Here is a 27,299-nt window from a genome sequence, read left to right on the forward strand (position 1 = left end):
AACAAGCAACCATATCCTCTAAATAGTTATACAGCCCTTAAATATGTAGTACTCTTTATAGTTACAAGCGCTTCAGAAAATACAACCTCACGTCTCATAAAAGAAAAAAAAGATGCCGAAAACTGTTCATGGCTGTCTCCAGTACGCGTTACTTCATGTGATTCTAAAATCAGTCACTAGACTGAAATGCGGACCAAAGAACACCATGTCTTCCTTGGTACACTGTCCTCCAGGGTCAGCACACCACTGCTACGAATATAGCATGGAAGAGCATTTGGTCAAAGGCAGTTGGAACGCCCTATCCCGACAATGTTAATTTTTGTGACTTCGCTTCCCTGTATCTCAGGAACCACTGCAGCCATTGACATGAAACTTTTAAAGGACATTGAACTATACGTTCTGAGTCTACTGAACTACAATAATTGCATTTCAGCCACTCCTTTCAGAAATACAATTTTTATAATTACACGGTTCTGTACGTTGTCCTAAATAATTTTAATTATACATAACATTACGTTCTTTTTTTTAGTTCAGTAGACTCAGGATATGTAAGTTATCACTCCCTGAAAATTTGAATACTCTACTCGAAGAGGTTTCTGAGATGTAGGGAAAAATGTAATATAAAATGTAAATTTTCAGGAACGGCATCTAAAGTTTCAAAAGTCGGTAGCTCAGTTAATATATGTTTAATTTTTTATTGTTGGTCACTCAGAAGCACCATGCGCCATACTGGATATCAACCTCTCGATCTTTATCCAACATTTTTCCTCTTTCCTTCTTTCTGGACTCTAATGGCCAACTGTGCTCCATACACTAGTTTATCATTGCGAACCTTGTCCATCCATCAAGTTCTCTGATGCAGTTTGCTCCAGAATTAATTCACATATGCTGTAGCACATTCAGCCTACCAGTGTTGCCATCATTAAAAACAATAACAGCATCACTGTTCTTCGACTTTAGTGTCTTCATCCAACAAAAACATTTTTAGGTAAGCGAGTCAATAAAATACACTCCTGGAAATGGAAAAAAGAACACATTGACACCGGTGTGACAGACCCACCATACTTGCTCCGGACACTGCGAGAGGGCTGTACAAGCAATGATTACACGCACGATACAGCGGACACACCAGGAACCGCAGTGTTGGCCGTCGAATGGCGCTAGCTGCGGAGCATTTGTGCACCGCCGCAGTCAGTGTCAGCCAGTTTGCCGTGGCATACGGAGTTCCATCGCAGTCTTTAACACTGGTAGCATGCCGCGACAGCGTGGACGTGAACCGTATGTGCAGTTGACGGACTTTGAGCGAGGGCGTATAGTGGGCATGCGGGAGGCCGGGTGGACGTACCGCCGAATTGCTCAACACGTGGGGCGTGAGGTCTCCACAGTACATCGATGTTGTCACCAGTGGTCGGCGGAAGGTGCACGTGCCTGTCGACCTGGGACCGGACCGCACGCCAAGACCGTAGGATCCTACGCATTGTCGTAGGGGACCGCACCGCCACTTCCCAGCAAATTAGGGATACTGTTGCTCCTGGGGTATCGGCGAGGACCATTCGCAACCGTTTCCATGAAGCTGGCCTACGGTCCCGCACACCGTTAGGCCGTCTTCCGCTCACGCCTCAACATCGTGCAGCCCGCCTCCAGTGGTGTCGCGACAGGTGTGAATGGAGGGACGAATGGAGACGTGTCGTCTTCAGCGATGAGAGTCGCTTCTGCCTTGGTGCCAATGATGGTCGTATGCGTGTTTGGCGCCGTGCCGGTGAGCGCCACAATCAGGACTGCATACGACCGAGGCACACAGGGCCAACACCCGGCATCACGGTGTGGGGAGCGACCTCCTACACTGGCCGTACACCTCTGGTGATCGTCGAGGGGACACTGAATAGTGCACGGTACATCCAAACCGTCATCGAACCCATCGTTCTACCATTCCGAGACCGGCAAGGGAACTTGCTGTTCCAACAGGACAATGCACGTCCACATGTATCCCGTACCACCCAACGTGCTCTAGAAGGTGTAAGTCAACTACCCTGGCCAGCAAGATCTCCGGATCTGTCCCCCATTGAGTATGTTTGGGACTGGATGAAGCGTCGTCTCACGTGGTCCTCGCGTCCATCCCGAACGCTGGTCCAACTGAGGCGCCAGGTGGAAATGGCATGGCAAGCCGTTCCACAGGACTACATCCAGCAGCTCTACGATCGTCTCCATGGGAGAATAGCAGCCTGCACTGGTGCGAAAGGTGGATTTTACACTGTACTAGTGCCGACATTTTGCATGCTCTGTTGCCTATGTTTATGTGCCTGTGGTTCTGTCAGTGTGATCATGTGATGTATCTGACCCCAGGAATGTGTCAATAAAGTTTCCTCTTCCTGGGACAATGAATTCACGGTGTTCTTATTTCAGTTTCCAGGAGTGTATTATTCAATGACTCCTTGGGATTTAGAGTCTGACCATGCAGGCACTTCTTCAGTAATTCAGGATTTGCCAGGTCTCTGTAAATAGGTTTTATGATGTCCGTGACTGTTGCTGCGTTGGAATGATTATGACTGTATGAGCTGTTTGAGCATTGGGCATTGCGGTAATTGCACCATGAGTCAGGTCCACGAGGGTAAAGGTGGTGTACTGGTTTTTCATAAATTGACAGTTTGTGGAAGACGGTAGCCCATACTGCCGGCTTCCTTTTCAACATATCCTCAGTATTATTTTAATGGCCATCCCATAATACTGCTTTAGTTCATCAATCATTTTGTCTGTCGGACCGCCTCTTATGGTTCTACCATCAGAAAGATTTTTGCCTTTCAGATTTTGTATGAACTCCCAGAACCTGGTGCCCATCCTCTTCTGGACATGACCTTTATAACACAGCAATCGACAGCCATCTGTATAAAAAAATTGCGATTTTATTAGATCTTGAAGTAATGCACGTAAAAATTTAACATTTTCAACTTGTGTAGAGTATATTTTAAAAAATAAAGTAAAATACTTCCCACGTGAGTTTATGTTCGGAAGATAGCATATTTTATAATGAGATAAAAATCCGAAAATGTGAAAAAATGTATCATTCTGTCTCTCCTTAACATCAGATATACAAGTTAGATATAGGAGCTCACTGCATTGAGTTTCATACAACTGCATGTGCTGTTGGCTCTTATAATTCACCCGCTATGATGATAACGTGTTACACGATGGTTCAGAATATATGCAGCTCTAAGATTCTGAGTCAACAACAATTTAATTCTAGAAGGGACTTTCCACTCGACCGGCCCCTTATCACTTGCCTACTAAAATATATGAATGACAAAGTTTCCGTGCTGTGATTTTTTTTTATCTGAATATGCAGAAGAGAAGCTTTAAGTATTTACAGACAGAATGAGTAAAAGGTTCACTTCATACGTAAATGATTGGAAGCCAAAGTTTTTTTTTCGATAACTCACACAGCTCTAGGGCATACTCTTCTCCTGAGTGAGGACAACTACCATTCAACAGCATTTAGTTCGGGAACTCCTGTTTCTTCTATTTACAAAAGATATTCCATCTTCCACTCACAAAACGGAATCAGTAACCTTGGACAATGGTAAGGGGTCATAATCAAGCACAACAATCAACAAGCTGCAACAATCAAACGATTATAATGAAATCTTCGAATCTAATATTGATTGATTCTCAACTAACGTTCTGTCACCTAATTTAGAAGAACACTCAATTCCTCAATTCTGTTCAAGGCCAGATACTGCATGATGAATAAGACTCAACTCTTGGTTCTGAATTCCCAGGTCCGTTCATTGATCAGAACTTGAATTGGATATCACATATTATACATTTCCTTGAGCGCTTGAGTTCAGTAAAATTTTCTCTACATTTAATTACTGATTTAGGCGATGAAAATATTTGAAAATAAGCTTACTTCGCGGACATCCATTGATTGATATTACGTGTTGTAATTTTTTGGTGCCATTCCATACATACATAGTATCCGTTGCGCAGAAATGAGCTGTGAGGATAATACACTGCTGGAAAAAAATTTCTACACCCCTTTAGGGGTTTCGAATTTAGTCGAAATTTATTATTGGAACTGTGCTTGTGGCATAGAAGAAATGATTACATTAACAGATCAGAAGGACAAGAGATTCTTAGGTACCAGGTATTGTCTCATGCTGAAACACCTACATTATTATGTGCTATAGTCTCCACTGGAGGCAATGTAATGCCCTTTGGCACCCACCCAATAGTACAGACTGCTAATACTGTCGTGGGATACGTTATTCTATGCCTGTTCGACCTGTTCACGTAGTTCTGTTAGATTTCTTGCTTGAAGAGTCACACGACTCACGTACCGTCCGTCATATCACTCATGTGCTCGACTGGAGACGGCTCTGGAAATCTTGCTGGACAGGGAAGTTGCTGCACGTATTGAAGTGCACGTTGAGTTTCACGGGCAGTGTGTGTATGAGCATCATCCCATTGAAGGAACTCGTCATCTGCCTATTGCAAAAAGACAAAAACAATGGATCTAACAACAGTCTGCATACACCGAGCACTGGTTAGCGTGCCCTACAGAAACACCAAACGTAAACCACTTTTGTAGCTTACCCCATCCCAGACCACGAGGCCTGAATGGGGCCACTGTGTCTTGGACGAATGCACACTACGATATATCTCTCACCAGGTCTGTTTCGTACGCTCACAAGACCATCACCTGCGGATAGACAGAATCTGCTTTCGCTGCTGCACACTGCAGCGCGCCATTCCGTCTTCCGAGTTATTCTCTGACGTCGCCGGTGGAACCGTACACGTCGATTTTAGGGCGTGAATGGAAGACGAGCTAGAGGTGTGCGTACTCATAGTCCCAATGTTAATAACTGGTTCGCGACAGTTCCTGTTAAAACGTCTCGGCTCACCAACCTTTTTATGTAATCCGTGGCAGCTGTAGGATCTACCACTGTTGCCCTTACTATAGGACGAACCTGGCCCGCTCCTGTGCTGCGTGGATGTCCAGAACCTTATCAGTAGTTGTGAGCACTAATACCAGCATAGTTGTACAACTGACGCAACATGTACAACTTTTGTGGCATTATTTCCAAAGGACCACCCCACCATTCGGAAGGCCACAGTGTCACCATTTTTAAATTCACTGAATTGGCTGCACAAAGCACAAGTACGTCTCCGTGGTATGGTTGCTTGCCTGCTTCGCAAGTCTGCACCACACTGTGTCTTCTGGCTGTGAGCTTTCGCTATTAAAGGGCAGACACAAATGGCGCTGTTCTAGCCACTATGCTGTGTGTTGGCGGATGACGTAGGAACCGTTATCAGTACACCTACTATCCCTAGGTGGCATATGAGGTCATAAGATCGAAATCGACGTCTTATTTTCAGGTGTACTAATTGCTTTTGCCGGTAGTGTATATGGTGTCCACCCTCGAACTTCCTGTAGGCATATATTTTAAACATTAGGCCTTCTAACTGCAACAGATTCAGTGTCTCACTGTTACTTTTGTGAAGAATCAAGCGGCAGATGAAAATAACAGCACCATTCATTAACATGAAAGCAGGAACAAAAGTAGCCTCCACCATTCACCACATAACGTTATTGAAGCACGAAAAGAACAAAATACGCAAACACACAAATATTTTAAAACCTCCTTTGTGAGTTACAGTTGAGAGTACATATTACGAATTTTGATAACAAATAGGTATTGTTTATACTTGCCAGCTGCTTCTAGTATGTAAAGTTCTGTATAGGTAGTACGAATGTCGATTGGTCACATTTATCTAACACTGTTTTATATTAACATTAAAACAAAAGAAACCAGTTACAGAAATGGTCAGGATCTACACATGTTACCAAACCAATTGATAAGGCATCCAAAAATATATACTACACTAAACCTAACCAGTTGTTCAAATTTCGTATCAGTCCTGGTGTTCAATTTATAGACATTTTTATTGTCTTTCTAGATATACACGAGAGCTATTCGAAAAGTGAGCTGATATAAACTAAGTACTGAAGGAATTAAATCAAATTTACCAGAATCCACTAAATCTTTGTATGAAGCCTCTGTAGAATCTCCAATTAGGTTTTAGCATTTTTCGTATCTCTTACACAGTTGGCAAATTCTCTCTGCATTAAATTCAGCTTCTCGATTACAGCTAGTCCATGACGACATCTTGGAGCAGTTCGGTACAGTCAAGGCGTTGGGAGTTAAACCACCTTTTCACGTGGATGAATATATGGAAATCCCTTATAATCAAGCCAGGACGGAAGTTCAGAGACCATACATTCGGTCGTACTAAAGAGTTCTTGTGTTTTACGAGCAGTGTGTGGCTGGTTGTAGACACGCACAAGTACCTCACAAATACAGAAAGCACTAAACCGCTACTTGTGAAGGGTTGCAAGAACAACGTCTCACGATACTTTTAGAACTGATTGTCATCCCATATTCCATAAAATCCATGAACAAAATTCCTTTAGCGCCCCAAAAAACAGCAGCTAAAATACTTCTTTCTGATAGAATTTGGTGCGTTTCGCTTGTTTGTTGAACAATTCAGTAGGAACACACATCGTAGATTTTTGCTACCGTTGCTACCGTTGGATACCAAAGTCTCGTCATCGGTCTTGATTCTGTTCATAGGGTCTGCTTCATCAGCAATGTAACGAAACACGAAGTTCAAAGTAGCACTAATCCGTTAAGTTTTCTGGTATCAACAAAGTGTTTTGCAACATTACTAGTACAGAACTTGTGGTAATCCAAGTGTGTATTCACGATCTCGTGTGAAACCGTTCAAGACAGACGTCAAAACGTCTTCGGCGGTACGCATATCATGAAAAGTCAGTGAGTCACGTGGCAGTTTGTCACCTTTTCTTTTTCATACTTTTTCCGTGTCGCTTCATTACTGACTGCAGACGGACGTTCAGAAAGAGAATGGCGGGTCGTCGTCTTGGAGGAAACGTTCTGTAGCTAACAGGTCACGAATGATACGTTGCACGAGATGAATTTGGAAGATGGTGTTGGTTTCTCTATTAGTTCACTAGGATTTCACGGTCTGCTTTTAAAATTCTAACAAGTTTTATAGGAGTACATGTATCGAAGAAAGTCTCCATTTTCAGAAAAGCCGTTCCTGCAATCAGTGACTCACTGAAATTCTTTCGTGTTTAAAAACAATACCTTTCTTTTAGAGCCTTGCATATTTATTCCTGTATCTCAAATAGTTCCCACAGTTTGTAAGGCAGTGGTCGAAGAATTATCCAAATAAATTGTATGTTTTATATTTGTTATACATTAATATATGAAATCAAATTATCGTCAGTATCAATATCTACAGCCTTGAAACTTCCTGGCAGATTAAAACTGTGTGCCGGACCGATACTCGAACTAGGGACCTTTGCCTTTCGCGGGAAAGCGCTATACCAACTGAGCTACCCAAGCACGACTCACGCCCCGTCCTCACAGCTTTACTTCTGCCAGTACCTCGTCTCCTACCTTCCAAACTTAACACGAGTTCTCCTGCGAACTTTAGCCCACAAAAGCATGTACTCGTCAGCATTTAATTTTTTCTTTCTTCTAGTAGACAATACAAATGGCATGCTTGGAACAAGAGTACCATAAGGCTGTCTAGCCAACAGTCCTGTAGTCTCAGCAATACTCCACGTCTTCCAAGCCAGAATGTTAGCATCTGGAAATGCTTCAAGGCCACCATAATGTGCTTGGTTGCCCCATACAGCAGCCAGTGTCAACCATATACTACCTCCAAACACTGCTTGTTCATCACAAGTGAAGTTCAGATCGACTCCACGGAAAACATTTGGACCTCCAATCAATTGCTGTTTATTAAACTGCCCAGCCAAGTCAATATCAATCACCTTCAAACTGCGATGCACAGGTATACTGCACCGCCAGCAACGACGGTAACCAGGAAGATTCATATCAGCGCACACTCCGCTGCAGAGTGAAAATCTCATTCTGGAAACATCTCCCAGGCTGCGGTTAATCCATGTCTCTGCAATATCCTTTCTTTCAGGAGTGCTAGTTCTGCAAGGTTCGCAGGACAGCTTCTGTTAAGTTTGGAAGGTAGGAGATGAGGTACTGGCAGAAGTATAGCTGTGAGGACGAGGCGTGAGTCGTGCTTGGGTAGCTCAGTTAGTAGAGCGCTTGTCCGCGAAAGGCAAAGGTCCCGAGTTCGAGTATCGGTCCGGGACACAGTTTAAATCTGCCAGGAAGTTTCATATCAGTGCACACTCCGCTGCAGAGTGAAAATCTCATTCTGGAGACCTACAGCCTTTCCAATAGTAATTTCACACTCAGTATTAACGAAATTGTCGATACCACTGCCACAGCCACGATCACTGACTGTTCGTCCCATCTCTTACATAAAATCAGTTCTGCCTATAAGAGCACTTGACACAACGCTTGTGTGCTGTGTGGGTAAATGCCTCAGTCTCATTTCTACGTCAATGCTGCGGGTATTAAGCACAGCCGCGATATTGTCGAAACAGTCGTGTTTTGATATGGAATTTTATTGTTTGTACTTCACACATTTCGTAGGTACTGCTGTGACTCAAAGAGTACGATAGGATTAAATATCAATTTCGTTGACACCACATATGCTTGAACTTCTCACACTGTGTGTGTGAATGCTATTTACTATACACTGATGAGACAAAAGTTGTGGGATACCTCTCAATATCGTGTCGGACCTCCTATTACTCGCCATACTTCAGCACTGGACTCAACAAGTCGTTGAAACTCTGCTGCAGAAATAACGCAGTCTGCTGCCTCTAAGCCATCTATATCTCTTATAGTGATGCCCATGGAGGAGTTTGTGCACGAACTGACCTCTCGATTATGCCCTATAGATATTCGATGTGATAAACGTCGGGTGGTCTGAGTGGCCACATCTTTCGCTCAAATTTTCCAGAATGGTTTTCTACAAACCAATCGCAAATTGTGACCCAATGAAATGGCACATTGTCATCCATAAAATTTTCTTCGCTATTTTGGCGAATAAAGCCCACGAAGGGCTGTCAATAGCCTCCTAGTGGCCGAACACAACCAATTATCCAAATGAATTGTATGTTTTATACTTGTAATATATTAATATATGAAATCAAATTACGATCCGTTCAGTTCCATGTAAAACAGCCCTACCGTTATCGATCCACCATCAGCTTGCACACTGCCTTATTGACAGCCTCGGTTCATGGGTTCGTTGGGTCTGCGCCACACTCTAACCCTACTGTTAGATCTCACCGATCAGACCACGGTTTTCCAGTCGACTATGATCGAACCGATATGGTATCGAGCCCAGGAGAGGCGCCACAGGCATTCTCATCCTGTTAACATAGGCACTCGCTTCGGTTGTCTACTGCCATACCCCAGTAACGCCACATCCCGCCGTACTGTCCTAACAGATACCGCTTCGTACATCTCACAATGTTTTGTGCGGTTATTTTACGCAGTGTTGCTTGTCTGTCAGCACTGACAAGTCTTCGCAAGCGCCGCGGTTCTCGCTAGTTAAGTGAAGGTCCTCTGCCAGTGTGTTGTGCGTGGTGTGAAGTAATTCCTGAATTTTGTCATTCCCGGTAATTTTTTTACAGTGTGGATCTCGGAACACTGAATTCGTTAGCGATTTCCGAAACGGAATATCCCATGTGTCTAGCTCCAAGTACCATTGAGCGTTGAAAGTGTATTAATTCCCGTCGTGGGGCCGTAACCAGTTCAGAAACCTTTACACATGAATTACCTGAGTACAAATTACATCTCCACCACTGCACTGATCCTTAATACCTTGTGTACACGATACTAGCAATATCTGCATATCCCTACTCCATGACTTTTGTCACCTAATTGTACTTCGTCAGATTAAATATTTCGTAGCGGAAATAAACAATGGCCGTGCACTGGCATTTAGTGGTATCAGAACAGAAATAATACTACCGTTAATCCACTAAATTCGGGCATGTAGCCGCGCAAATAAGATTTCCTCTACTGATATTTCGGCCGCGTATCGTCCGACCATCTTCAGAGTGAGTCACAAGACTCGCTCTGAAGTCTTGGGGCTCGCTCTGAAGATGGCCGGACGATACGCGGCCGAAATATCAGTAGAGGAAATCATATTTGCGCGGCTCCATGCCCGAACTTTCGTGGATTATTCATTACGCCGCGAGAAGTTGAAAATGTAATACTACCGTTGCTGTGTACCGACAGAACCGTAAGTGTTTTCATCTTTGGAACATGTTACAGCTAGTATTAGCTGGAAGCAGTGTCACGAAAATTATGGCGAAACACTTCAAACTCAGTTCAGTGTAAACGCGACTTTACAGAACACATTTAACGTTTAGTGGGAGTTTCAGTTGCAACGCTCACTTCGAATATCTAGTGTGGGTGAACTAGAAGCAATGTGGCTTTTCCGCTGTCACAGCTCTAAGCTTGCTAAGGTACTGCTTGAGTGAATGTAGCTACGGTCCTCTTATTCCCACTCCCTCCATCCCTTCTTACAACGCTAAATGGGTATTGCGATTCCTTTTAGGAAAGCCTTCCGTATGAACTCGCTAGAGCAGGTGCAGCATTATATCAGCCTCTTCTGTATGTTGTTCAGTAATGTGCAATTTCAGAGCACTGGCTTCTAACAGTGGATTTCTTCTGGTGTGCGTTTTAACAGGAATGTGGATTTGCTGCAGCGGTGCCTAGGCGTGATGTTGCTGGGGCAGAGTGTATCCATCGGCTCTGCAGCCTGCTTCCAGATGTATCAAATTGCCACGGTCAGTGATCACATCCTACAACTGTATTGTCACAGGAGTGATTGTAGATATTGTTTCTTCCGTAAACGGAAGCGAAAACAGCTCACTTATTCCTCTACATAAACATAAAATTCAGAAGGAAACGAACTTTTTGCAACATATTTTCTGCAATAATGACGTGTGATTTTGGTAAATTGTGTGTCCAGTCTAAATTCGGTGAAAGTATCCCGTCTTTCACGACAAGTTATACATTAGTATCCAACATACACATTTAACTCTGACGATAGAGTACACGTGCTAGAGTTACTCGTAATTTAAAACTGGAGTGGGCAAAATAAGTTGTCCAAAATAGAGCAGTGCTGATAATTATCATTAACTTACTTTATTATTACTATTAAATTACGAAATTTTAATGTTGGTTCCAGCCAAACATTTTGTGAACTGGGGAGGTTACAAATTTATTTTGGTACTAGATATGATAATCTGATACAACTTGAGATTTTTATATTATGCGGAAAGAAAATGACTAAGGACTGGGACAGACGGGGGAATAACTTTACTAGAAATGTTCATGAAGTCAAAGTCGGTCCTGTTGCTAGTTGGTAGCCTTCTAAGAGAAACCTCACAACTGCGAAGAAGCCTTGAGGTGGAGATTATTATATGACTGAAATAAAACGTGATTTGGGCTCTGTGGAAGAGCATGTTACTAAATACCATGTAATGATAGACTGGAGTAGCGAGATACTTCGCTGAGAATACTCCTTCACCTAATCTGAAGTTATTGCCAGTCTTTGATCAGAATTATTAACACTGGATGAAGTGTTAAGTAGAACAAGATCATTCGGAATTAGAGGAATCGGAGAGAAGGGCACCCACCCCTCAGTTAAATTGCACATTTGACCCTATTTTAGCTAGTTGTCCAATGAATTTTACAGACATTGTTTCATTTTTATGTGAAAATTACTCTTTTCTCTGCAAACAGCAAGTAGTTTTTCTTTTTTCGGAATCGCTTTATGAGAATTAAACTCTCTATTTACTGACATCTTTGGTCTTTTAAAGATAACGTGTGTAGATAACTAGAACAGACCAAGTACCAATGCTTATGAGACCCAACATGCTACGTTTTCTTACTCTTATTGTGGTTTCAGTCCTCTAACACAATCATGATTCTCTTCTTTTGTACTATAATGGCAGGGCACCTCTCAAGCAAGATCGATGTCATTAATTCGATAACAGTTTAAAGTCTCAAGTGAAATTTTGTGCCAAGTAGAAGATTCTGATCAATGCAGTAAGACACCTTACCAAGAACAGAATGTACCAATGAGAAAATTTTCCTCATCAGGGCCTAATTAGCACAATCCTTTATAGTTTTCAGCGTGCATAATCCTTTACAAAATGTTCAGATAAATGAGTCATCATCTTATCACTGGCCACATTCTCAAAAAAGATTTAAAAATGTTAATGGAGTGAAATCGGTTAGTAATTAGGAAGTCTTCGTATATGTCCAGTTTTACAGTTATGTGTAACTACGCCATCTTTCGGTTTGCGAGGAAATGCAGTCTTTCGTGATATATGTCCTGAGCTCCTATAGACTCAAAACGAAGATAGATTCCAGGATGTGAGGTTGTTGCTAGTTGACATGTATTTTTTTTAGTCTTTCATTAATTTTTCGTCGTGTTACATTGTACATATTTCTTTTATGTTACAGAATGTTTTCCACTTTGCTCATTACCATGATATACGTGTTTACGAATCTTTGATTTACTGATCATACAACATGTCAACTTATGTTCTATCTTATCTGTTAAAAGCATTGTGTTAAACTAAATGTAGTACAGAACTGCTGTACAAACTGTGAGTCGACAGCGACGTTGATAGCTGCAGTCGAAGAGTGATAGCCACCGGGTGTGAAGTGGCGTAGCGTGTACGTGCGTGTGTTGCGAACAGTGAAAATACCACGTCGCATGAAAATCGACGATACATTATCGACAAGGTTTTATGTTGTTCACTAGATTTACACTAAATCTGGATGTCAACATTATGAGAGAAATGATTAGGGTGTTTCAATACCTCTCGTTTTGGGGAGTGTTATGTTCGGCAGTAATAATGCACATGCAGGTAGCCAGTGAAGGTAGATGTTATAACCAAACTGTTTGCATCTAACGGAACACCACAAACTAATGTAGTTAATTACTTTTATTTTATTTGGAACTTAATGAATGGTCGCATGCAGTAAAACATTAATTAGCTCTGTGGAAACATTTCAACTTTTTATTACGCGTGGGAATTTTTCCGCCGGAATTACGAATTCCCGACTGTAGAATGCATGTTGAATGCTCATGGACGTTTCAGCGGATGGTTAATAATTGGAGTGAATGCAAAAAACGTTGTAGTCGAACACATACCAGAAAAGCAAAAATTACGTTCAACCAGTCTGTGATCAGAGGAACGCTACTGAAGATAATATCACCACTTGGAGTATTCCAGTCCAAGGAAGAGGACACATACACAGCCGTTGCACAACTGATGCAGCTGCTTTATTCATGCCATTAGCACTGACGAGCCGCAGTCGACGTCACGGAGTACCGACCGCGAGCGGATAAGCTGGAATGTAAGACTGTCGCGCTTTCCATCACTCACTTCAGATTTAAAAAATAGATGTGCAGTTCAATCCGTAATTTCCTTACTTTTGTCACAAAATCTTTGTTTCTCTAAAAGAAATGTAGTTTCAGTAATGTGTTTCAGAATCTGTGATGCATTTGTTGATTTCTCATTGCTCTTTGCCACCAATATCCTTCTACTTTAATTTTTGTTGGTTCTTATTGCTTGTGTTTTCCACACCATCTGAAAGGTTATATTGCTTTACGTGTACGCAATGTTCCAGTAGACACAGTAACGAGTATTATTGTGATGTGGTTATTTACGTAAATTGAGACATCCGCCATTATATTCCGAGTGCCGACAAGTCATTGCAAGGCTGCTCATTCGCTATTGGTGCAAGGAGTGCTGTCGGTAAGAGCTATAACCTCGACAGTTGTCTAATTACTTGAACAATGTTTACAAACATTAGGGCAACCTATTTTCTTTGCCTCGTGATCATCGGGTGTTGTGTTATGTCCTTAGGTTAGTTAGGTTTAAGTAGTTCTAAGTTCTAGGGGACTGATGACCATAGCGCTCAGTGCCATTTGAACCATTTTTGGACATCATATTACTGCAAACTGACCACCAGGTCAGAGTTCATTCGGCTTTCCAGCTTACACAGGTATACTAACTGAGCAAAACTAGAGCCTTTTCCATCATAATTTTCGAAATCACGTATTGGAATTTTTGCGATTTTAATTCTTTCGTGATGCAGTAATGTATTGGCTTGCATTCCTTTTATCGTCATGATGTGGACGATCAGGCATTTAATAGCCCGCATCCAGACAACTTGTTGAACAGTAAGCATTGCATTACTGAGTACTGACGAAAGTAATGCGTGTTTAATCGACTTAAGCAATGATTAGCGAGGAATCTTATGTAGTGGAATTCTAAATCACTTGAGTTGCTCCATATAGCTGCAGGTAGCTCACTACGGGTTAGGACTATCGGTTTTTCAGGAACTAAAGGCCGAATAAGGTGGCATCCCAAACAAAATGCTTTACAAGTTAGACTCTAACGAAGTACGAAATAAATTACACGGTGTCAGAGAAAGATGTGCATGCCATAGTCTGGGGCTTCGGTAAGAATAAAAATTTATTGTGGGAAAATAAGACGATCTTTCATACTAGCCATGGCGCCTTGAAGTTCCTAAACGAATGTCGCTTGCTGCATAATCGACTGGCTCGATGGGCCCAGTTCCTGCAGCAATACGATGTGGAAGCCAGGTACGTTGAGGGTGCTGATCATGCAGTACCAGAAGCCTCGTCAAGACTGTCAGAGAGCAATGAAGCAGTGGAAAGAGTAAAGGATACTGACGATACGATCGAAATAAATTATGGGAAGATGGCAGAATCGAAACACGGAATACTAGAGGCATGTCACAACATGGGGAGGTATCACTGTACCGACAGTGTACTCAGGTCCTAAGACCAGTTTTAATGAAATACAAGAGCTCAACATATAACATATAAAGGGACGCTATGTCTGAAGAAAATACTAGCTCCAGATATATGGAGAGTGTTCTTGCCGTCAAAGTACATAGAATCTATTACATATTATCTTAACTTAGTCTACGGACTTTTTTGGGGGAAGGAAAAGTATGCAGAGGTGTTTGTGTGTGTGACTTTTAATAACAATGTTGCGAAATTTTCTTGACCGAATTTTTCTAAAGTACTGCCGGCCGCGGTGGTCTCGCGGTTCTAGGCGCAGCAGTTCGGAACCGTGCGACTGCTACGGTCGCAGGTTCAAATCTAGCCTCGGGCATGGATGTGTGTGATGTCTTTAGGTTACTTAGGTTTAAGTAATTCTAAGTTCTAGGGGATTGATGACCACAGCAGTTGAGTCCCATAGTGCTCAGAGCCAATTGAACCACTTTTTTCCTAAAATAATAATTAATAGAACAACACTTTAGTGACATTGCACAGTAGTGTTTTGCATGGATAGTGAGTGTGCTAGAATTAAAGTAACCTTACCCATCTTCTGTTTGTGTCTGAAGCAGGGATTAACGTAGAACACGTAAGGATTTCAGTTTAAGAGTAAAGTCACTTTTTAACGAAGGTTTCACATAGATTAAAGTTTCATAATTTAACTGCAGTCACGTTTAATTCAGAAATGATGAACGAAATTCGCTCCCTCGGAGCTGGCAACCGATATTTGTAGTTTTAGACCGAGATTTCAGGGGAAATCCTACAGTAAGTGACCACTGCTCTTGTCGAGTCTCACTGCGGCTCACTGCGGTTATGGGAACCACAAATACAAAGAAGTTTGGCCCAAGTTAGGAAGTGATTTAATTAGTTTGTTTATTAGGACATCGCTCTATGGTGGATACAACCGTCCAGACAATGCTGCACTTTGGTGATCGAGGTCGATAATGTAAAGTGCCTTCTCAAATTAGGAAAATGTATTAGGAACACCAGACAAAAGTTCAATAAATATTTTCTAACATAAAAGGAGGTAAATATTTACTTTCGATAGTGTAGAAATACGTATAGGCCAAAACGGGTGAATGTCGGTGAGCGCGCGTGGCGTAGTGACACACAAAATGTTGGTCAGGTGACTATCTGGTGTGAAAAAGGGTTGTGCGGCCTGCCTCCGCAGGAAAAACAGCTAAATCCGCGAGCAAAGTCTGCAGTGCGTGACCGTAGATTCTGTTAACTTCCACCAAGGTATGAAAATATTATTCGCTAATTACAATCCTACCAATGAATGCGGCAATAAGCACACAGACACCGATGCTGCAGTTCATCGTTATTTAATTTACAATCTGGAGTTGCAGACCCACGTCCTATAGCTCATCACCTATGAGAGAGTCCATACCAAGCCCATCATAGGCGACAGAACCACCGTCCAGCTCCTCCAGGGAAGCGTGTTTTAGTACAGCACATCAATCAGCCAGCTGGAGTTCTTAATAGCTACAGTGATATGACTTTAGACATATTTGGTTCGTGCGCTTCGTGTAACTCAGATAATCCTTTCAGTTGTGATACCTCCTGAATGCATACATTACATATCCTCAATTTCCTGTTAAACCTTAATATTTATTATACACAAAATTTCTTCTCTTACAGTTTCATTCATTGTCGGTCGATTTGTTTGAACTCTAGATTCATAACTATTTAAGTCAATTATATTCCTGACCCCCAAGCATTTGCCTCTTACTGTGTATTCTAAATAATAAGCGTTTACATTTTGAGTGACTCCCGTTTTAAATGGGCCATCAGCTTTGATGAGTATCACATCTTCTGTCTTAAATTTGGGCATTCTCACTCTTTCGTGTTGTCGATGAAATCTTGCCTAGGTCGGATTTTTCCACCAAGTCTTCGAACATTGACTTGTTAACGTTGATTTCGTAGCCATGGCATGGATAAAAATATAGTACCTCCGCTTCCGAACTACACCTTCCCAATATTCTGACATTCTAGATGTTTCCTAAAATCTTCTGTGAGTCTCTCAGTGATTATTAGTTGTCTAAGTTGTCGTAACGAGAACGCCTCCGAAAGAGCTCTAGAAATTAATTAGTTACACTTCCTCTTTGCTAACGGGTACAGCAGAGCTAATATTGGAAAAGCAAAAGAAAGCTGCTCAAAATAAACCAGTAACCACAGAATTTCCTGTATCTTCGTTAACGATTCTACACTTAATTCTCCTACATCCTTTAACAAAAGTGCAATCGGGTTAGGCAGCTTTGCAAAAAGCTCCGACTTATTTTCAATTCCGCGGTTTGGGTTATGTAGTTCGCTTCCTGTTCGTGCCGGATCGACATGGACCTGCCCACAAGATTCTTCGGAACTACACTCTAACCTAGTTAACCTAATCTGCAACGCAGCCAACTTTTGCAGCAACTCAACCCTTCCTTACTATCATACTCGTTTACAACAAATTGTTCTAGATCAGAGACTCGGTTAAACACGTGCACCAAATGTGCACGTAGCCTAGCTAATTGCTTTCGACTCGGTTGATCAACACAGAACCAGTCTAAATGTTCTGGGAACCCACCGACATCTCCAGCCGCCGCTTCCATGGCTGTCGGAAAGGAACCAATAACTTTCGTTGAAATTTGGACCGGATTGAGCAAGGCATCTTTTAGGTCCGCATGCAACTCAGGAACAGTGCCTTGTTAGTTTATATTACGAATACGCAACTCATAACAGTTGACTTTTGCGCCACATGCCTAATCCTGGACATTCTCTGGCCGTCATGACATCCTGTAACATACAGTTAAACAGTCACTTGGCCAAAGCGAAATACTACAAAATTATAAAATAAGTACAACTAGAATTCCATTAGTTACTCAAAGAGTAGTAGCAAGAACGCTAACCACGGTCTGCTACGAGTAATGAACAGTGATTTATTTTCAAGGAATATTCTTAAGAAATTATTTTATTTACCAACGATTCATAAAGAACATTTAATCACACTATGTAAGCATGGAAGTAGTTGCCAGGGAGTAAGTGATGAAAACATAACCAAATTCCTTTTAACAAATGGCAATTTTATTCACTTTAATAGTGCCTAAAAGCATTTTTTTTTAAAGGAACAGATTTAAAATTATAATCAGAAAGCACCCTCTAAATATCAAAGTCACAATTTCTTCAGAGGCAGAAAGAAACAAGTTTTGACTGTATGAGATTTCGGGCAGAGAACCTTGCTACTCCCTTTTGACACGGCCATAGTTACGACCGCTCACAACAGCCTCTGAAAGACTACAGTGGTTCAAATCTGCAACACACCAGATAACTTTAACCTAAGAGTTTTAACAATTTACGCAAGCACACAAACTATGCACCCCCCGTAGGAGGGATGGAAATGGTACAAAACACTAACAGTTAAAATATTAACCTTGCCACCGAGGGTGCAACTAGATTTTAACTTCTAAGAAAAGTCTTAAGGTGAAATGGTGGCAACTTTATATACTAAAATGATCATTAAAATAAAAACCCTTGAAATGCAATCTTATATAAAATTCTACATGGTTGGACAAACAATAGTTAAGATGTTGTACAGTACACAGAAACCGCCTCTCAAGATCTTAGGCTATATTATCAAAGTTCCCAAAGATCAAAACATATTTCAGGTATTACGCCGTTACACTCGAAGCAATAAACTCATTAACACACCAAATCCGACAAACATGGCAGAGGCAGCTACTAACGTACGGTAGTTTGATAGGGAGATTACCGAACAACCCGAACCGCAGGTTGCTCTAACCCGCCCCTACTCCACAAGGGAAAAATGGACCACCCAATTTATAAACAACCACCTTCCCGCGGGTGGGCAAACGGAGAAGAATGGCCGGACGATCCCAAAGCAAAACGGCTGGTGACCTCACCAAGGAAACAAGTAGCATTTAACAAGAGTAAATCAAACAACATATCACCAATCACTTAACTTCTAATAAACTGCGATTTCTCGAGATGACCTGTCGCAGCACCCCCCTATCGCTCTCCCGAACCGTCCGCTGCCAGCCGCTTCAACGGACGCAGGAAGGCGCGCCGATATCCCGTCTCACGGCGTCTCAGCTCGCACCGGCCAGACTGATGTCATGGGTTGACTCCTGTTGCTCTCGTGTCGACCGCGAAGTCTCTACCCCTCGCTATACGCCGCGGCACACTGCACGCACGTGGCGAACTTACATGTGCCGACGCTCAAGGCAGACAAGTCATGTTGTGTCTCAGTGCACGACCGACCAATTGATCGATCCAACCGCCAATGTCCATTGCCTGAGCAAACTCGATCAGACTGGCGGCCTATCGCGCAGACTCAGATGCAGGAACTAAGCCCCCACCGGGCGACCACTAGCTGAGTTCTCTTACTGGCGGAGTGACAAGACTCTCATTTTGCCGGCTTTCAAAGTTGATCCGAACGATAGACATACTAGCACTCCGAACGGCAGACAGACACTAACAAATGCGGACGAAAGACAGACCCAGACTGACCCACTGGCGAGCTCATAGCGCCCCTTAAATGCACCTGATCAGGCAACCTTTCCCCTTTCCCACCAGAGGGAGACACCAAAGCTGCGATTGCCAACAACGGCGCCACCGCCAGAACCGGAGGGCGGCTGCTTCACACTACGCGCTGCGGCGCGCTCTTCAAAACAGCAATTTTTACCACGGCTCAGTCGGCTTCTACCAGTTTTTGCATTCATCTGTAAAGAATCCGTGTTATTACTTTGCAGCTGTGACTTATTAAACTGGTAGTTCGGTAATTTTCACACCTGTCAATACCTGCTTTCTTTGGGATTGAAATTATTATGCTCTTCTTGAAGTCTGAGGGTATTTCGCCTATCTCTTACATCTTAATCACCAGATGGTAGAATTTTTTCAGGGCTCGCTCTGTCAAGGCTGTGTTTGTAATGGAATGTTGTCTACTCCCAGGGTCTTATTTCGACTCAGGTCTTTCACTGCTCTGTCAAACTCTTCACGCAGTATCTCCCATATCATTTTATCGACGTCTTCTTCCATTTCCACAACATTGCCCTCCAGTACATCGCCCTTGTACAGACCGTCTATTTTCTCCTTCCACCATTCTGCTTTCCCTTCTTTGCCTAGAACTGGTTTTCCATCTGAGCTCTTGATATTCATACTTATATATCTGAGTGAGTGTGTAGGTGTATGAATATGTGTATTTGCGCGTGTATATGTAGAGGTATATGTTTGCTAACTGTTAACATTTTAATAATAAAAAGCAATACTGACATGTCGAGGGTATTTCGGTAAGAGCGTGCAAAAATGTAATAGGACATAAAGAAAGCTCCACTGAACAGTCTGAAGTAGTGAACCTGGGCTCAGAAAACCCAGCTTAAGGAGATATGGAAGTAAACTTTTCTACTGCTTTGTCTAGCATCACTGTTTTCCACCTTATTTGCAACTAACATTACTATAATTTTGCACGTGCTGTACTGTATATTTTACATGTATATTCTTTATTTCCTGCATGGAAAAACGGAGGACAATCCTGATAACAAGAAAGTCATGATGCAGATTTAGTTTATTTTAGTTGTCCATAAGGTGTCCCTCTTGTATCATTGATTTATAGCATTTTCTGTAATGGGACGATGTAAATACGATAAAACATGACGGCGCACCATCGCAATTCAATGTGGATGTCCGCAACCATCTCAATGCGGTATTTCCTGGCCGCTGGATTGGAAAGGGATCTCCTATTACATGCCCTGTCAGATCACCTCCCCTCAATCACCTTGATTGTTTCCTATGGGGATATCTAAACACACTTGTACATGAAACCCCAGTGGGTATGGAGATGGAATTAGTTGCCAGAACTGTAGCTGCCCGTGATATGCTTCGAAACAAGTCAGGAATATTTGTCAGGATGTGTCAGAATCGTGTTCATCGATGTCATTCCCGCACTGTGGTCCATGGCTGTCAGTATAAAATGGTACGTTCATTGTGTCAATGAAGGTATTTGAACTGTAATTACTGTAAATAAAGAAGTACACAGGAATGTAATTTTATTCGTATTATCTCCTCAACCTGGCTTCTCTGACCCCAGGTTACAGACCTCTAAATGTTCAGTGGAGCATCCTATATGTTCTGTTACATTTTTGCACGCTCCTGCGGAAACTGTATTGTGCATCCAGGGTCTGTATAGCTAAAAAACATAAAAACAAATAATATTTCAAAAATTTAGTGAGTTTGAAGCTGAGTTCTTAGGAAGTCGGGAGAATATGGGAGAAATGATTGCTCACTGAACTCACTGAGCACCAAACTCAATAATTACTTGCCATCGTTCTTATAAAATATCAGGCCTCATTAGGTCGCTATAAGTCGCAATAACTGCGACGTGTCAACATTACCAGCACAGTTTGAAAATCTCACGGTAACTTGACGTGACACCACATGTACCATCTTCGTTACTTCTGTGAAGGGGAAATGTAAACAGAGTAATTTTCGATTTGTGTGAGAGAGTGGCCTGCGACATAATAACCACGTATTTTACATTTCCTCATAAGTAGAGTACTAGTAGTACTAAATAGGATAAATTACCCTGCTTGTAGACATTGTGATATCATTTAGGTTTCAGTGAACCATAAATTTTTCCTCTAACGAAAATTACACTGCCTGACAAAAAAGTTAAACACCCAGAATTCATACCTGGATGTCAATGCAACTTCACACAGATACGCACCATCGGCGGGTATGTAAATGATTAGGCTAACAGGCCTTCGTGATAGACCCAACGGCCAACAGAACGCATGAGTGTGGTTGCTGTTTAGTTTTGTTACCAGGTGTGGTACGGTGTATTAAAGGCCGGACTCGGTTAAATTTTGAGTGACCATTGTGAAGGACACGGAAATGCCACGTACTCGTGCGTGACAGAGTTATCAGCATCTGAAAGAATTTGTGTCTCTTATTGGTCTGATGGTCAAATCGTGCAACATCCAGAACTGTTGCGCATTCGGATGTTACGGTAGCCTGATACCGAACTACATGGGAACGTGAGGGTAGCCTTACTCCTCATCAAAGCTCCACCACTGACCACCACGAATGAGGATCGCCAGACCATGCAACAAGCACATCGTAATCTTCTCACATCCAGAACCTGCCATCTGAAAATAAGTAATGGACTCCTTGCAACATCACGTGTCATGGAAAAAACAACACATTGACACCGGTGTGTCAGACCCACCATACCTGCTCCGGACACTGCAAGAGGGCTGTACAAGCAATGATCACACACACGGCACAGCGGACACACCAGGAACCGCGGTGTTGGCCGTCGAATGGCGCTAGCTGCGCAGCATTTGTGCACCGCCGCCGACAGTGTCAGCCAGTTTGCCGTGGCATACGGAGCTCCATCGCAGTCTTTAACACTGGTAGCATGCAGCGACAGCGCGGACGTGAACCGTATGTGCAGTTGACGGACTTTGAGCGACGGCGTACAGTGGGCATGCGGGAGGCAGGGTGGACGTACCGCCGAGAATTGCTCAACACGTGGGGCGTGAGGTCTCCACAGTACATCGATGTTGTCGCCAGTGGTCGGCGGAAGGTGCACGTGCCCGTCGACCTGGGACCGGACCGCAGAGACGCACGGATGCACGCCAAGACCGTAGGATCGTAGGCAGTGCCGTAGGGGACCGCACCGCCACTTCCCAGCAAATTAGGGACACTGTTGCTCCTGGGGTATCGGCGAGGACCTTTCGCAACCGTCTCCATGAAGCTGGGCTACGGTCCCGCACACCGTTAGGCCGTCTTCCTCTCACGCGCCAACATCGTGCAGCCCGCCTCCAGTGGTGTCGCGACAGGCGTGAATGGAGGGACGAATGGAGACGTGTCGTCTTCAGCGATGAGAGTCGCTTCTGCCTTGGTACCAATGATGGTCGTATGCGTGTTTGGCGCCGTGCAGGTGAGCGCCACAATCAGGACTGCATACGACCGAGGCACACAGGGCCAACACCCGGCATCATGGTGTGGGGAGCGATCTCCTACACTGGCCGTACACCTCTGGTGATCGTCGAGGGGACACTGAATAGTGCACGGTACATCCAAACCGTCATCGAACCCATCGTTCTACCATTCCTAGACCGGCAAGGGAACTTGCTGTTCCAACAGGACAATGCACGTCCGCATGTATCCCGTGCCACCCAACCTGCTCTAGAAGGTGTAAGTCAACTACCCTGGCCAGCCAGATCTCCGGATCTGTCCCCCATTGAGCATGTTTGGGACTGGATGAAGCGTCGTCTCACGCGGTCTGCACGTCCAGCACGAACGCTGGTCCAACTGAGGTGCCAGGTGGAAATGGCATGGCAAGCCGTTCCACAGGACTACATTCAGGATCTCTACGATCGTTTCCATGGGAGAATAGCAGCCTGCATTGCTGCGAAAGGTGGATATACATTGTACTAGTGCCGACATTGTGCATGCTCTGTTGCCTGTATCTATGTGCCTGTGGTTCTGTCAGTGTGATCATGTGATGTATCTGACCCCAGGAATGTGTCAATAAAGTTTCCCCTTCCTGGGACAATGAATTCACGGTGTTCTTATTTCAATTTTCAGGAGTGTATATAGTTCCACAGCATATAAAAGGAAAAAGGTATTATTTACGTTTAGTTTTGTTGCAGATGCTGTTCATTGTTTAATGAAATAGAAAAATGGAAGGAATTACTAGGGTTAGAATGCACTGCTTGATCGCCATCATTTGCCTCGTTATTTATCCGCCTATAGAGCTTCATTTAATATCTTACTGCTCAATTGTCCAAGCATGTGCAGTTTCATTAACAAACTCTGGGCCTCTATATTTGAATATGTTTCCATCGGCAGTAAAATGACGAAAATTAGTGACAGCTTAGAATGGACCAGTATTTGTTCAGCAACTTGAATGAAATATGCAGATGACTATTCTGAAAAGCCATGTAACAGGAACTCTTGCACAGAGCTGACTGACACCTGAATTACATTACTGTGCAACATGTGAAATTGAAAGCAATTCATTAGTACTTATATCACATCTGAATTATGAGAAGAAATTTTCCCCTCACCATGACATATACCTAAAACAATTTATCCACTAATTGCTTTGCTTCTTTGCTTTGTCTTTACAATGTAATCTTCTATCGTATTGGCAGCCACATTTTTTCTTAAGCTGCTGAACTTTAGATTTCATTTACTCGTTTTTATGACCATCAATGGAATTATTTGGGGTTCAGTGTTAATACATCATATACATCAGTTATCATTGTTACTAGTTCCTATTACTGTCATACAATTTGAATGCTGTATACAGATAACTGTAACACTGCCTGTTTTAGGAAAACCAACGTCGTACACATAACTTTCCTTTTTTATTATTGTTCCTGTTATTAAAGATGTCCTGCAATGTCGCTTACACAATACTTTCAGTCTCTGTGTTAAGTTTGTATTTGTAAAGAGATTTCATTATGGGTATTTTATTAGATATGAGACAGAGATAATGAACTTAATACCAAGAACAAGACCTTTTTTTTACTGCAGCTTGCTGGTACACCAAATAAGAAGTTTCGTTATTGTCTATAGTAACTGGTCATTGTTTCAGTTAGATTCTATAGTGATAAATGACGAAATGTTTTGTTTTTCATCAACTGTAATATTTAAATTTCTGGTCCTTAATAACAGAGAGCAGAATATGGTCTTCTACAAATGGCGAAGTTTGGCTGCTACTTGATTATCCTCCTTGCAGAACTCTTCATTTACTGCTGGTTTGGGGATGACCTCATTACAGAGGTGAGTTTTTCTTCATCAACTACCTGACTTGCAAACACATATTAATTCAGTTCATCACATACCACTGTTTCTAAGCACACCTAGCACATTTCAGTCCTTTTTTGTGGACAGACTATAGCACTCATCAAACTGCTCTTATTGTAGTTTTATGATGTGAGATCCACTTGAAATATGCAAAAGTGTTTTCAGAATTACACATTCAGCTTAAAAATGCATGTTTCAAAAAATGAAACTTAAAATAACTAGTCACATATTATGATGGAATCCATAACTGAGTAGCCACAAACATTACATATTTTGCTATTGCCACATCTGGAAATATATTACATGGTATATCTTAATTTCTGCATGATACATAAACATGAGATTGATTTTCCTGATATCAAGAAATCGCAGAGAATTTTCTGAGGATTGTGGTTGTGTACATCAAACAAAATAATTATTGTAACTGATAATTTGATAATGATATATTTAACTAGTTAATGTCATGTAATGATTTGCATTCCATTAAACTATGGCAGAGACCAAAGTGAACAATTGGCTTCTGTCAGTCAGTAACTTAGATCATATTGATGATAAGTATTTTGTTATTGTACGTTGAATTTTTGTCACCAGAGTACACAGTTGCATAGATGATTTTCATTTTTAAATATGATTTTACGAATATGTAATGGTCTGTATGTATTTTGTTCGTATTTTTCATGTCATTCTCTCAGTAGTCCTATTTCTTTGCTATTTTTCCATCTAAAAGCAAATAATCGACAGCAGTTTTACCAAAGTAATAATTTATTGATGCCGTATTCACAGTAGTGAAAGTTCTTCAATTACACGAAGATAAAATTCAGTAATGTTCGTATATACATTTGATTCTAATCGACAGTTCATTGATTAACTGTTTCATATGTGAATTATTATGATATTTATCCCTCTAATACAGTTAATGAGTATGTATAGTACTATAATGCTATATTACCAGTTTGCTTTCAGAATTTTTTGTTCGTGATAGATTGCCATTTTCTGTCAGAGCTTCAATTTGCAACATTATGAACATTAGAGGAAACAGTTAATGAAGTATATTAATTGAACTCGTCCCTGTACATAATTAAAATCTGAGACTGCCACTGTCACTTCTCTGTCTTTTCAGGTTGGTGGAATGAAGCTTTTACACATAGGCAGAATACTGATTTAAAAGCAACCAGTCTAACATATAGGAAATGATACAATTCCCAACCTCAAAGTATTAAAGACATTTAGATCAATCAAGAAGTTAGAAATGAATAGGGAGTGAATTTTTTCTTCAGAACACTTTGGCTGACGTAAACGAAAATTCCTTTCATGCACTATTTTAAACAGAACTGGAGACATAGCCAATCAGACTCAACAGGCCTTGTAAGCTTGTACAGAGTCTCTTGTACCATATCCATGATGCATCAAGAACTCTGTTACTTGAATGTCTGTAGTAACCATGCAGTGATGAGTGTAGCAGTATCGAAAATATAGTTTTTACAGTGTGAGTCTGGCAGTATGAAGCAGTACATTTCATACTTTCTGTTCGTCTCATATCTGAGACGCTTAACTTACCACGTAGTCTCATCGCAAAATGCAGTTACATATTTATGTGTGGAACATTTTTGCATGCTGGTGCCATACTTAGTCACAACGACTTGTCTGAGTGTTTGGATGTGCTGTTTCAGAGCGAGAACGTGGCCCTAATGGCTTATGACGCAGTGACATCTCTACAGGAAAGCCCTTTGTCCGTCAAAAAATCGCTGCTGCTGCTCATGCATCGTGCACAGCGACCCATGTGTGTCACAGCCCGTGGGTTCTTCCCCTTCTCCAGGAAGTCCTTTGTCTCCGTGAGTTCAGTCTAGTATGTTTCATATTTCTTCGATTATAAGTGAGCCCCTCAGCACATAGTGCAGTGAGTCAGCAGTTCACCTAGAATAACATATGCAATAGCAATGACTTTAAACTGACATAAAACTAAACCTTTTATTTCTTCCTTCAGAGACCCAATATGATCAATTCATATGACTCAGTTACACTACATCTTCTGTAAGAACTTTCATGAAAGACAGTTTTTTTAGAATATGGTCGGCAATGCAGTTTAACATAATCTTAACAAATGTAGAAGCCTAAAACAGTAATGTTTCCTAATTAGGCTATAAAAAAGAATATAGATGAGATAACAGTACATATGACGCTATGTGACCGTGTGATGTGCAGAGTTGGCTATTGTATCTCAATGCAACTGTGAAGAGCAGTGACTGAACTATTGAGGAAGACGAAAGTGATTTCATGCCTTTGTCCTACTCTCTATTAACCTGTAAGTCTTTGATGCCTTTGTCCTACTCTCTATCAACCTGTAAGTCAGTACCTGAAAATAACTAATATATAACTCTACGACAATGGATGCACAACTTCACAGAGGGTTGAGAAAATGCCTGTGAAACAGAGAAGGGTGCTGCTGGGTAGGTTATGCTGAGAAATAATTGTCAAGAAACAATTTCGATACGTTGTGTCGTTTCCGAACTACACTCATGCTCATTGATTAAGAATAATGGCAGAATGTGGTGCCACACAACTTGGCACTATACAAAACTGGTATGGATGGTAAGTTTAGAAAACCGTCCCGAAACACATGTGCTACAAAATGCCAATGTTTCCTGCGCTTGTACCCCGACCTCAATATGAGATATGATCAC

General features: G+C 42.0%; 1 protein-coding gene across 1 annotated transcript in view; it reads left to right on the forward strand.

Annotated features, from left to right (window-relative positions):
• The window catches only part of LOC126278831 (odorant receptor Or2-like), a 46,289-nt gene that overhangs the window by 14,480 nt on the left and 4,510 nt on the right, over positions 1 to 27,299 (forward strand). The window contains exons 3-5 of the mRNA XM_049979107.1: positions 10,657 to 10,756; positions 24,487 to 24,594; positions 26,289 to 26,450. Coding sequence (XP_049835064.1) covers positions 10,657 to 10,756; positions 24,487 to 24,594; positions 26,289 to 26,450 — 370 coding nt within the window. The remainder of the gene's footprint in view (positions 1 to 10,656; positions 10,757 to 24,486; positions 24,595 to 26,288; positions 26,451 to 27,299) is intronic.

This window comes from Schistocerca gregaria, chromosome 6, assembly GCF_023897955.1.
Source record: "Schistocerca gregaria isolate iqSchGreg1 chromosome 6, iqSchGreg1.2, whole genome shotgun sequence".
Taxonomy (NCBI): domain Eukaryota; kingdom Metazoa; phylum Arthropoda; class Insecta; order Orthoptera; family Acrididae; genus Schistocerca; species Schistocerca gregaria.